The 14,283-nt window shown below is 42.6% G+C and overlaps 1 protein-coding gene across 1 annotated transcript in view; it reads right to left on the reverse strand.

Annotated features, from left to right (window-relative positions):
• Nucleotides 1-357: 357 nt before the first annotated feature.
• ppm1e (protein phosphatase, Mg2+/Mn2+ dependent, 1E) overlaps nucleotides 358-14,283 on the reverse strand; it is an 85,654-nt gene continuing 71,728 nt past the window's right edge. Inside the window, exons 6-7 of the mRNA XM_037547210.1 lie at nucleotides 13,382-13,475; nucleotides 358-9,441 (exon numbers count right to left, since the gene is read on the reverse strand). Coding sequence (XP_037403107.1) covers nucleotides 8,501-9,441; nucleotides 13,382-13,475 — 1,035 coding nt within the window. The 3' untranslated portion in view covers nucleotides 358-8,500. The remainder of the gene's footprint in view (nucleotides 9,442-13,381; nucleotides 13,476-14,283) is intronic.

A 14,283-nucleotide genomic window follows, 5' to 3' on the forward strand; every position in this document is an offset into this window, starting at 1 on the left:
ATAACCTTCTGACCACCTCCTCATTTCTACACTCACTGTCCACTCTATCAGCTCCACTGACCGTTTAGTTCCACTCTGTAGTTGCATGGTCAGAATGTTATTCCTGATTGGTGTATATAGAGTCCTTTTTGAAGAGGGTTCTATATAACACCAAAAAAAGGTGTTGTTACAAGCCAAAAAACAATGTACCCAGGTTATTCGTTATTCCATGAAAAATCAGCTATGTAAAATGAAAAACAATTATGATTTCCTTTTTTTTTTTTAAATCTTCATTTTTTTTCATGCACTCCCCCAAGTTAATCCCAACTGTTGGCCATTTATGTACATGCCACCAAATAAATCACAGCTGAGACAGGATTCTTATACACTTTATACATGATAGTCACCAGTTATAGATATACATATTTATAATACTACAGTACCACATAAGATACACATACAGTTTTCACTATTTTACTGTGAGCTAATCTGCAGCTAAGGAGGGGTAAGAGGAGGACCTGGCGGACGCTGAGGGTGAGAGAGGGATTTCCTTTAACAGGAAAAGAAGGCAGCGCTGGGGGAATCGTTCATCAACTGAGTGTGAAAAGTAAAAACTCCTAAATACAGAACGACAGGGTGAGGGTTGCTTTTCCTTGTATACGTTCTAAAGGCAATCAGACAAAGATAACGGTGCTCAGTCTGCTCAGCCACAGAGGGGTTTCCACCACCATCCGAAAACTCCCAACCGAAAGTCCTCTCTGCTCCAACAGCGCTGGACGTTTTGCAGGAGGAGTGCTGCCTGAAAGATCTTAAAGCAAAAGTTTGGCCATAAAAACACATTTAGACAATTTATCCCTTTATATGTAGCTAATCAGTAAACACAAGTTTGGTGTCTGAACCCTGCTAGAAAAATTAGCATGGCTGGTCAAAAATGTGTAAGAATGCTGGTCAACCAGTATGACTATGCTGGGTGACCAGCTATACCAGCACCAGACCAGAATAAACCAGCATAATCCAGCTTAGAATAGCAAGACTGGTCCCCAGCGAAACCAGCACATGTTGTGGTTTGGGTTCTGGTATGCTGGTCAGCCAGTATGACCATGCAGGGTGACCAACTAAACCAGCACCAGACCAGTATAAACCAGCTTAGACCAGCATGGCTGGTCACCAGCAAAACCAGCACATGTTGTGGTTTGGATCCTGGTATGCTGGTCAACCAGTATGACCGTGCTGGGTGACCAACTAAACCAGCACCAGACCAGTATAAACCAGCATAAACCAGCTAAGACTTGCATGGCTTTTTTTTCAGCAGTTAAGTTAGCTTTGCATTGGAGCAATGAGGCTAATTTAGCTAAGCAGGCTAACAGAAGCTAATGCTGTGGTAGACTTAACGACTCGGAGCGTGTTTTGACCTGCAGAGTGGGCAGTTAGAAACCACATTTAAGGTCATTCACCTCAGCAAACTTTAAAATCCTGCCTGTTTATCGGCTGCAACACCACCATAACACCAGCGATTAGCATCTTAGCGTAGCTTAGAACAGTAGCAGCAGCCACTGTGAAGGCCAAATGCTCTACTTGTCTGTTTATAGACATATAGGTTATAACATATAGACATATATAACGGCACTACTGTGGAGGAGGTTCGTTACATTACACGTTTGTAGAGTTTGTGATGATTTAGATGTGCAGCTAGCGTGATGCTAACTGTTTATAAGCTTCCACAGCTGTTAGCTACATTAGCCTCGTAGCTCCAGTGCTAAAACTAAACCAGGCAAACTTCAGACGCCAAACACGTCCCATTTCTCATCATAATACACTATTAAATGGTTCTCCAAGGGTTCTTTATTGAAGTGGAAACCATGACTTCTCTACAGAACCATCCGCATGCTGAAATGTTTCTTTGCATGGTGGATTGTAGCACCAAACAGGGCTCCTCTACTGCTCCGATGTCAAGCTTGCAACAGCAGCAGAACCCTTTATTGGTGCTATTTAGAACCACATAAAACACACTCTCTATCAGCCTGAAGAACCCTTTCACCATGCAGAAGAACCAAAGGGCTCCCTTTACTAAAGAACCCTTGAAAAAAACATTTTTAAAAGACTGTAATTTTGATTTAAGGGACTAAAGGTGTGGAAATTCGGTTCTCGGCAAACAGTCACTTTAGCAATTCGCTCTCGCCGCTTTCAGTACCAAGTCGTTTCGAGCAAGAGGAGGAAATGCACCGTCTAGAGCAGGTTCTGGAGAGTGAAAGGCTTCTGGACACATCTCCACACTGAGAAGTGTGAGAGCCACAGCTCTGAAGTGCTGTTCCTCAGATAATCACCCCCTTCTTTTTTTTCCTGAAATCAGCAGCAGGCCCAGTTCTGTGGTTCTAGGCGCCAGGCTGCGAGGGGCGTATGGCTATCATAGATACACATCTGTAAGAGAATACAGCAGTTTTTGTCTTTTTCACACAGCTTTAATAGAATACAGTGATGACCATCAGTAACACACTCCTTTGTACCTCTTCCATTTTTTCCCTCTCCCCATCTGCCTCAGTTCTTCCCTCCGGATACCCGAAAGACAGTCCCTCCTCACTCATGGCTTGTGTAGGTTCATTATTGCTTACAGGGGGGGGGCAAGGAAAGCAGTACATGAACACGAAAGTGGTGAGAGAGCGAGGGAAGGAGAGAGGAAGAGAGAGAGAGAGCGAGGGATCAGTGGAGAAGAGAGCAGGACATTGCGGGCTGGTCCGTCCACTGAGGCCAAAATGTGGTTAACTACTGCGTCCGTCTCAAGTGTCCAAAGCGGGTTGCCCTGGGACGGAGGAACACTGGCGTTTCTCGGACCACTCGGACGAGTATGTGAGGGTGGTCAGAAGTTTCGTCCTGCTCAGATGTTTTCAAGTACTTTTGTCAGTGGTAACGTACGGGATAAAAACCACATGATAAAAGGAGCTCTGTGTTTATCTGAGTTAACAACGATGACTTAATTATCACATTAATAAGACAGACGTCATATACACCCCCCCCAAACGTTACGCAAACACACGCACACACATATTCCACACACCCGGAAACATACGTATATACATATATATGTGAATTTACTACAGTTTCATTATATATATATATTTGTGCCCCGTGAGACGTAAATGAGGGAAATAGGGGTTCGGAAGGATAGTTCATTAACAGCCTAGCTTAAGCCTAACTACACTCGGTTCAGGTCAGTCTGGACTTCAGCACCGCCCGAACGAAACGGAAATCGGCATTCCTATTCAAATGTGAATGATGACCGCCTTTCATATCCTAATAAACAGCACAACAGTCCGGCCTGGGACGCATCACAAAGTAGCATCCTGATTCTGACGCATATAAAACTCAGATATGCTGAAAAGAAGAAAAACGGCTACTGTCGTCCTCCTAATCAAGAGCGCTAGACTTCCTGAAGAAGCTACTGTGGTGTGTCTGAAGATGGGAGGTCGTCAGTACAGATACATTCCAAAAAGGTTCAGGCAAACGTCTTCATCCTCCTAGTGAAGTATGGATATGAGGGCTCTGTGTACATTCTCAATCTTCATATACATTCTGCTCCAGACGACGTGCTTCAAACCGGCCAAATCATAGCATCCGTCTACTGTGAGATGCCAAAAAATCTGCCCGCAGTGATGGACATGAGACCATGAGGCCATTATCCTGGGCTTGGCTTTTAGTGAGCCCTGAAGATGCTGCCTTCATGTGATATCAGAATCAACCTGATAGTCGTACATGAACGTCCCTTCAATCGTAGTTACAAGTGGGAGACAATTTCAATTGCGGTCAACGTACCAACCTTCTCATATGGATTAAATATACAAATTTACATTTACCGCATTTGGCAGACGCCTTTATCCAGAGTGACTTACAATTTGATCATTTTACACAGGGAGGCGAAGGCAGTGTTGGGAGTCTTGCCCAAGGTATAGTGTAGGGTGGTTACCCAAGCGGGGAACTGAACCCCAGTCTACAGCACAGAAGGCAGAGGTGTTAACCACTCCACTATACACACATATGCCTTTATATTAAAACATATACACGAGTTGATGAAATGGATGTAATAGTGTCCTATGTTAATACCTATATATCAAACATGTCGGGCACATATTCTGAAAAGTATATAAAAAATATTTCCTTCGCCTTTGTTTATGGGTTGATACTTTGAAACCTGGTTTTAGTGGGCAATGGTAAGTAATTGAGAATGTTTTAAATTCAAATGTCCAATTCTATTCAACCTTCAACTGAGTTATCAATTACAACTTCATTCGTTTTTAAATTTTCACCTGAATTTTCAATTTTCTATTTTAGTTTTCAATCCATTCGATTCTTCCAATCATGGTTGTAGTGAGCAATGGCATGTTCCTTATTTTTCTAAGTGCCACATCTCCACTGAATTTTCAATTTCCATTTCAATTCCATTTCATTTTTAATTGAATTTTCCATTTCAATTCCAATTTTTGGTTTTCAATTTTAACAGAATTTTCAATTTTAGTTTTCCATCCCTTCAGTTCTTTCTATTGTGGTTTTGAGCAATAGAAATGAGCAGTGGTATATTCTTAACTTTTCTAAATGCAATCCACAATTTAATTCAATTTCAATTTTTTTTCAGAAACTATTCTCTAGCTCAGGGCTTCACAAACCCCCATGACAATAATCCACATATGAAGTATGTAGTTAGAAATTAAATTTTTTTTTTATGTTTGTTTTGTTTGTGTTTTGCCTGAACAGTCATATCCGGCTCTTTTGCACACAGCAGACAAAACTGGACAGGACATTCCTCACTTTCAGATGTCCGATCTAACTGTCCATTCGTTTTGAACTGAAAATGCCATTATTATATTATTATTATTATAGTTGTTTCCACACATTGGAACGAGATTATTTGGTCTGACAAAAAGACTTTAAGCACAAAGTCAAAAATCGTGGTCTACATACTGTGAGATACACAGAGATACTGTGATGGTTATGTAAACGTTTTAATTGGTAAAAATGCTAGAAAGACCTCAAAACAGATCAGGTTAGTTAATCAGCTGAAAATTAAGATTTCTGAATGATGGCTTTGAAGATGGACCATCTGATAAGACCTGAAAGCAGCACTCCAGAAGCCTAGGTGGTCAGTAGAATCTGTAATCTAAACGCAGCTGTATGAGTGAGGTTACACAGACGCTTGCTCTGGACGTGGATGAAAGAAAACAGTCCAGAGTTGGCAGCTATACTGCTGTATGAAAAGAACTACATATTACAAGTAGAATCATGGGTAATGTAGTTCATATATTGCCCACCCTTGGGTGATGTCCATCTATGAAGCTGTATTCTCTATTTATATGGTGAATTCTTGGTGATGGTGGAAATAGGGCAACACTTTCTGTGCATGTTGGGAGAAGAGCATGATTATAGATATTTCAGGCTGATGATTGGCTTATCCAGGCTCCGCCCACAAATGTGTTCTTTCTTAGCTAATGTCGAGGGTGTTGGACAAGCTTCAACAGTCTAAGTGTTGGCCCTAAATCTGGAGATCATGATGCCACAGCCATATGTAAGTGGGTCTCCAAGAGCTCATAACGCTCCTCTTTCTGTCAGGGTGGGTAGATGGCCCCCCTCTCCCCAAGATCGCTCAGCAGGCATCTTTAGCTGATGTAACAGAATTAGCAGTTAGCATGTTAAGCTCTGATGATGTTGCGTCAGCAGCAGTTTGAAAATATCTTAGTAGCATCGTAGCTAGCTGGGTGAAATGGCAATGACTAAACTGGGGAGAAAACTGGGTGAACCTGCAAAACAAACAATGCAATTTTGTGTAATCAAGCTAATGCTAGCATGTCTGCTATCTTCTCTTTGCTGTTAGCAATTTAGCTAGTTTAAATTAGCTATGACAGCACAGTCCAGCTCATTAGCACAGCATTTTAAACTGGAACCTCACCATTCGTGAGCCTAAACACCAACCTGAATTCTGTAAAGCCTGTCCAACGTCACGACAGCAGCTATGAAAGGCTAACGTTAAAGTCTGAGTCGTAACAGAGGACGTCAGTTTGCTCAAACTAGTGCGCTTACTCATAAAACAACAACAGGCATTTCTATATTCTATATTTTTAAACCTAGAAGAAAAGTCTGCGAAGAAAATGTATATTCTGTGGGAAAAATTTGAGATGCGTTCTCCACTTCCCCTCATTGAGCATCCTCGTTATGAAGGACCAGAGACGGGATGATTAATCACTTGGGCTCAGAGCATGCGACACACAGAGAAGGCACGAATTACGCCGCTTTAAATAAACTACTGCCAACTGAGACACGTGAGGGAAACACCTCTCCTCCCTACCATCATGCTATGAAGAAAAAGCCAAATCTGAACACTGCACCAGTCCTGTACTCTGTTCAATAGTAACCTGGAGATGTTTCTCATCATAATCAGACAGTCAGTCTGGATTTAGTGATGCTTTGAAACAAGAAACAAGGTCAAAGTGAGAACGGGAAGTAAAATGTCTATAATGCACTGATACTGCATGTAGAACTACGCTGTACTTCTTTCTTTGGTTTAAAAGATTGTAAACAATCTGAATAGGTTTCATACTGCATCTATATTTGCTATACTGGATAGTAAAAACATAACGGTGGCTGTTAAATGTGTGTCTAGTGTCAGTCCAAAAGCCTGTAGCAATGAGAAAAAGAAGAGGAACATGTTTCAAGTGTTTGGGGTCTAAGTCTGGGTGATGTGGCAGAAATCCATTTTAAATTGCCCTGTCCAGGCTCCGCCTACTCTTTTGTAGCTACTGTTGTGAAACTAGACAAGCTTTACAGAACGCAGGTAAAAGGCCCATCAAACCACCATCAAATCACATCAGCCTGAATGAATAACCGACTCTAAATGTAGGCATTGTGATACAGTCTGTTCTGCTGTTCCTCAGTAGGTTACGTGGGGTCTGTAAACCTCACAACAGCACCTATGAAACACATTTGTGGGCAGAGCCCGGAGAGGACAATTCACAGTTCTGACCTGAAGAGTCCGCACTGATAGCTCTGAGATAAACCTTATTCTTCTAGGAAATCTGGACTGGGCAGGTTCTGCAGAACTTTAACTAAGCTTGAAAACTACAAAAACAATCATGTACGACAAACAAATCAGGTCAGTGTTGTCCATCCCATCAGGAATGACTTCTTTAATCCGTTTCTTTAACTGTACATCAAACCTAATTAATTAAAAACAAAGCAGCCTCACAGCTAAACCAGAACAAGCAGAATAGTCGCAGAAACTGAGAAATGAAAGCTGAAATAAGCTGAGGTTAAGATTTCAGAGGTGATCCTAAAGAACTCTCTCAAAGGGGGGTGACAATTCAGCCCTAACAACACAGACAATAAAGAAGTAAAATTCTATTCCTGCATATAAACCGATCTCAGAAGTCTCTCCGCCAACTCTGACTGCCTGTTAGATGATACTGCAGGCTTTGGGGAGTCTGAAGTGAGTGAGGATGGTAAAAAGTGAATTTTAGACCATAAACTGGTGCAGATGGTGTGTCTGCTTAACCCTCAGTGTGAATATGAACAGTTCTGGGGGGCTGGCAGATATTAGGCATTAGTAGAAGGGGGGCTGCTGTAAAAATGCTCTCTTGGCCAAGTGAAAGCATCTTAAATGTTGGCATATCATGTCTGATATTTTTCATTATGAGAACATAAGATTATTCAACCTATTTCTATTGATATGAAGTGAAATGATCTCACCACGGATCAGTTCACGTAGGTTAAATCAAACAACCATCCACAAACGCAGATGCTTGATAAGATGACCCCAAATAGCAGAAATGTCTAGAAGTAGGCTGAACACCTCACAACAGGGTGAATCTTCTAATATTTACATTTATAATATGTTCTAATGATACATTATACGGTACTCCTGTTTGTGCATTCATGATGAAATCTCATCACAGTGTAAAACCCAACTGGCATTTTCAAAAAGAGATAAAAGGCCCCAAAAGTGAGGATACATCATTTAAATATGTATTCATTATAGTATTTATAAGGTCATTATATATTAGTAGTTATATGAATTATAAGGTTCACTCCATTATAAAAATTACAAGATGTATTATATTATAAGAATATATTAGAATTTGAATATTGGCCTCTACACTGTGCTAAATTTCATAATGAATGGACCAATAGAAATGCTCCAAAATGGCTTAGAATAAAATCCTGTTACCTAAACTTCCTTTCAAAGTTTTCCGTCTGTAAATTGATCATTTTAGAGATATGAGGTTTTGCCCCCGACAACGACATCATATAAGACAATTTGGTTGAATCTTATTCCAAAAACAATCTCATGATGAAAAATATTAGATATTTTTTCTGACATTTAAGATGCCAAGACATCATTTTCTGCAGCGTGGTTCGAGTATGTGTATAAATATATGTATATGTTTGCGCCCACTGTGTTCTTCAGCTTATAGCGGATGATATGAGTGTGTTCTAGTGTCGGAGGGTGAGCAGTATAATGCAGGTTTAGGGTTTAGACCCGGTTTTAGTCGTGTGTTACGCGAGGCAGGGCGACCCCGGGCCTGCTCTCTATGCAGCGGAGCGGATAGGGCACATTAGGGTGAGGGCTCGAAGGGCAGCAGAGCTCTCGAGCCATCAAAATCCGCCGCTTCTTCATCTCCCTCCTCAGCACCACTCCTTCCATCCTTCTCTTTCTCCTCCCCTGCTGGGGGAACAGAGCAGCCGCCTCTAGCCATTGTCCAGTCATGGGATTTGTAAATGAGGGGACTTGAGATTTAGGCCATTTTTGGTGCCTAAGCCCGCAGTAACCCTCCGTTTCCAAGTGGGGGCGCTGAACCCGGCCTCCGCCCGCCCCCAAGTCCGGCCAGAAGGTTCTGACTGGTGGGCCTTGGGCCTCCGGAGGCATCCGGAAGCAGCCTTTTTCTGAAAAAGGCTCTGGCCCAGTGATGCTCAGGCTGGTTCTGTCCGTAAACGAATCCATGCGATCTTCATACGCCAAATCAGCCGGAGCCGAGCACTGCTGCAGTGGCCAGCCGGCACGAGATTTCCCGCCGTTCTCTCCTCCACCGTCCTGACAAACCAACTCGCTCTGCGAAGTTTCCTCTTCTTCCTCCTCCTCCTGTTCCGGCTCTGCCTCCTCCACTGGCTCCTCCCCTGGTTCCTCTCCCTCCTCCTCTGGCTCCTCTGACGGCGGAGGTGCCCGCGGGTCCCTGAGGAATACCACGATGACCGTGATGTTGTCGCTGGAGCCGGCGTCGCGGGCCGAAGCCACCAGCTTGTGGGCCACCATGGTGGTGTCACCATTGTTCTCCTGCAGATGGTCACTGACCACTCGCGCCGCCTCGTCAGGGTTCACTGTGTCGTAGAAGCCGTCGCAGGCTAGGATCAGGTAGTCCTCTGTGCCGTCCAAGGGAAACGTGATGCGGTCAGCGTCACCGCAGATGTAAGGCTTATGCTCCGAGTCTCCTATTAGGGAAAACAGAAAGTTCAGAATGAACGATTAATGTTTATGGAACCAAAGTTTGCACACAAAGGTGTTCTGTTGTAGCGACTGTCACAAGATCGGACAAACTTTATAGAACACTGATACAATCCCATTCAATACCTACATTTAGAGTCGGTTATTATATAAACCGAGTCCGTTCTACAGTTTCTCATTAGGCTGAATGAATAACCGACTCTAAATGTAGGTATTGTGATATAAACCGAGTCCGTTCTACAGTTTCTCATTAGGCTGAATGAATAACCGACTCTAAATGTAGGTATTGTGATATAAACCGAGTCCGTTCTACAGTTTCTCATTAGGCTGAATGAATAACCGACTCTAAATGTAGGTATTGTGATATAAACCGAGTCCGTTCTACAGTTTCTCATTAGGCTGAATGAATAACCGACTCTAAATGTAGGTATTGTGATATAAACCGAGTCCGTTCTACAGTTTCTCATTAGGCTGAATGAATAACCGGCTCTAAATGTAGGTATTGTGATATAAACCGAGTCAGTTCTACAGTTTCTCATTAGACTGAATGAATAACCGACTCTAAATGTAGGTATTGTGATATAAACCGAGTCCGTTCTACAGTTTCTCGTTAGACTGAATGAATAACCGACTCTAAATGTAGGTATTGTGATATAAACCGAGTCCGTTCTACAGTTTCTCGTTAGACTGAATGAATAACCGACTCTAAATGTAGGTATTGTGATATAAACCGAGTCCGTTCTACAGTTTCTCGTTAGACTGAATGAATAACCGACTCTAAATGTAGGTATTGTGATATAAACCGAGTCCGTTCTACAGTTTCTCGTTAGACTGAATGAATAACCGACTCTAAATGTAGGTATTGTGATATAAACCGAGTCCGTTCTACAGTTTCTCGTTAGACTGAATGAATAACCGAATCTAAATGTAGGTATTGTGATATAAACCGAGTCCGTTCTACAGTTTCTCATTAGACTGAATGAATAACCGGCTCTAAATGTAGGTATTGTGATATAAACCGAGTCCGTTCTACAGTTTCTCATTAGACTGAATGAATAACCGGCTCTAAATGTAGGTATTGTGATATAAACCGAGTCCGTTCTACAGTTTCTCATTAGGCTGAATGAATAACCGACTCTAAATGTAGGTATTGTGATATAAACCGAGTCCGTTCTACAGTTTCTCATTAGACTGAATGAATAACCGACTCTAAATGTAGGTATTGTGATATAAACCGAGTCTGTTCTACAGTTTCTCATTAGACTGAATGAATAACCGGCTCTAAATGTAGGTATTGTGATATAAACCGAGTCCGTTCTACAGTTTCTCATTAGGCTGAATGAATAACCGACTCTAAATGTAGGTATTGTGATATAAACCGAGTCCGTTCTACAGTTTCTCATTAGGCTGAATGAATAACCGACTCTAAATGTAGGTATTGTGATATAAACCGAGTCCGTTCTACAGTTTCTCATTAGACTGAATGAATAACCGACTCTAAATGTAGGTATTGTGATATAAACCGAGTCCGTTCTACAGTTTCTCGTTAGACTGAATGAATAACCGACTCTAAATGTAGGTATTGTGATATAAACCGAGTCTGTTCTACAGTTTCTCATTAGACTGAATGAAAAACCGACTCTAAATGTAGGTATTGTGATATAAACCGAGTCCGTTCTACAGTTTCTCATTAGGCTGAATGAATAACCGGCTCTAAATGTAGGTATTGTGATATAAACCGAGTCTGTTCTACAGTTTCTCATTAGACTGAATGAATAACCGACTCTAAATGTAGGTATTGTGATATAAACCGAGTCCGTTCTACAGTTTCTCATTAGACTGAATGAATAACCGACTCTAAATGTAGGTATTGTGATATAAACCGAGTCTGTTCTACAGTTTCTCATTAGACTGAATGAATAACCGACTCTAAATGTAGGTATTGTGATATAAACCGAGTCTGTTCTACAGTTTCTCATTAGGCTGAATGAAAAACCGACTCTAAATGTAGGTATTGTGATATAAACCGAGTCTGTTCTACAGTTTCTCATTAGACTGAATGAATAACCGACTCTAAATGTAGGTATTGTGATATAAACCGAGTCCGTTCTACAGTTTCTCATTAGGCTGAATGAATAACCGCCTCTAAATGTAGGTATTGTGATATAAACCGAGTCCGTTCTACAGTTTCTCATTAGGCTGAATGAATAACCGCCTCTAAATGTAGGTATTGTGATATAAACCGAGTCTGTTCTACAGTTTCTCATTAGACTGAATGAATAACCGACTCTAAATGTAGGTATTGTGATATAAACCGAGTCCGTTCTACAGTTTCTCATTAGACTGAATGAATAACCGACTCTAAATGTAGGTATTGTGATATAAACCGAGTCTATATATAGATATAAACAGAGCGGCACTAGTAGCTGTTAATGAAGTGATGCTCTTTTATTAGAGGGTCTCATTTCAGAGGAAGATCTCAACCACTGCCCTGTAGCTCAGGAACAAGGGGCAACACTCCAAAACAAGGGGTAGGGGTTAAAATAAGAAATGGGACTGGGCCTAAGTCACCTAAGTCTGCATGCTTCTAACAGGCAGGAGAGCTACTGTACACTGTAACAAAGCTGCCTGGTGAATTTGTGATTTGGGAAACAGCCCAGCAATCCGAGCCCAGCGCTCTAAGAGAATTAGAGGTTAATCTGATTGAGCTGTCTTTGTATTTTGCAGATTGATTATCTACCGGCCATCAGGACACGGTGACTCATGAGGAATTTGCCCTGAGGCGGCACAGGAGGTAATAAACAAACAAACAAGTGCATGAATAAATCTTCCCAGAGGCCTGTGCTGTTTATCAAGCCATCCCATGACAAATTTGACAAGTGAGTCTATTTCAGACCAGGAAAGTCCTGAACGCCTTCTGGAGGTATTTTATGTGTTTTAAGTATCTTTCCCAGGTGGTCCCTCTGCTTTCAAATGAGTGTTTACTCTCCTGTGGAGTGCACTGCAGAGCACTCCATCTAGTTGTTTTGAACCGCTGTAATGGATAAAAGTCCTTAAAAAGCTCCACTCGTGGATGTAGAGCAGGTTCCAGGCGGTCGGAGAACACAGACTGTTACAGGCTTTTCTGCTGCTGGTCTGACTGGATGCCAGAACAGAGGGGATCCCTACTGACATCTGAGCTTCTGTTTTAGCCCAATGTCTCTCTCTCGCTCTATACTCTCTCTCTCTACTCTTTCTTCTCTATTCTACTCTCTCTTTTACTTTCTCTCTCTGTACATCCTTCTCTTCCTTCTGTCTTCTCTCTGTCTATCCTTCTCTTTCTTCTTTCTCTTTTACTGCTCTCTCTTCTCTCTGTCCATCCCTTTCTTCTTTCTCTTTTACTTTCTCTCTTTTCTGTCCATCCTCCTCTTTCTTCTCTCATTCTCATCTTCCTTCCCTCACTCTGTTCACCTTATTCTTTCTTCTGCTTTTCCCCTCTTACTCTTCTTCTCCCTCTCTGCTCTGCCTCTTTCTCTCTTTCTCTCCCTCTCTCTCTCTCCCTCTCCCCCCTCTCTTGCCCTCTCTCCCTCCCTCTCTCTCCCCCCTCTCTTGCCCTCTCTCCCTCTCTCTCCCTCTCTCTCTCTGTCTCTCCCTCTCTCTGTCTCTCTCTCTCGCTCCCTCTCTCTCTCCCACCCTCTCCCCCCCCCTCTCTCTTGTTCTCTCGCTCTCTCCCTCTCTCTCTCTCCCCCCCTCTCTTGCCCTCTCTCCCTCTCTCTCTCTCTCTCTCTCTGTCTCTCTCTCTCGCTCCCTCTCTCTCTCTCTCTCTAATTTTAATAAGATACAGGAGACAAACACAAACTTGAGAGCTCAGTCTGCTGCAGGGAAGGCAGTGCAGTGTTATTAAACATCCTGTGTGTGTACAGTTGTGATGTGTATTGTGGTTTTTACCTATAGCTCTGGACACGGACAAGCTGCCGTTCACTCTCCACGTCCCGAACCAAATCACGCAGCCGCCCAGCGCCTCGATCCGCTGCTTCTCATCCTGCACAAACACAACACAACATTACAGACGCTCTCAAATATCACTCAGCAAAACAGCCACACTGCCCGGGAGAGACTTAACGTGACAGTTCAGCGGTAATCACTGTCCCCTAATCACTGTCCCCTAATCACTGTACCTCTAATCACTGTCCCCTAATCACTGTACCTCTAATCACTGTCCCCTAATCACTGTACCTCTAATCACTGTACCTCTAATCACTGTCCCCTAATCACTGTCCCTCTAATCACTGTCCCCTAATCACTGTACCTCTAATCACTGTCCCCTAATCACTGTCCCTCTAATCACTGTCCCCTAATCACTGTCCCTCTAATCACTGTCCCCTAATCACTGTACCTCTAATCACTGTACCTCTAATCACTGTCCCCTAATCACTGTCCCTCTAATCACTGTCCCCTAATCACTGTACCTCTAATCACTGTCCCCTAATCACTGTCCCTCTAATCACTGTCCCCTAATCACTGTACCTCTAATCACTGTCCCCTAATCACTGTCCCTCTAATCACTGCCCCCTAATCACTGTACCTCTAATCACTGTACCTCTAATCACTGTCCCCTAATCACTGTCCCTCTAATCACTGTCCCCTAATCACTGTACCTCTAATCACTGTCCCCTAATCACTGTCCCTCTAATCACTGTCCCCTAATCACTGTACCTCTAATCACTGTCCCCTAATCACCGTCCCTCTAATCACTGCCCCCTAATCACTGTACCTCTAATCACTGTACCTCTAATCACTGTACCTCTAATCACTGTCCCCTAATCACTGTCCCTCTAATCACTGTCCCC

This window comes from Pygocentrus nattereri, chromosome 18 (genome assembly GCF_015220715.1).
Source record: "Pygocentrus nattereri isolate fPygNat1 chromosome 18, fPygNat1.pri, whole genome shotgun sequence".
Classification (NCBI taxonomy): domain Eukaryota; kingdom Metazoa; phylum Chordata; class Actinopteri; order Characiformes; family Serrasalmidae; genus Pygocentrus; species Pygocentrus nattereri.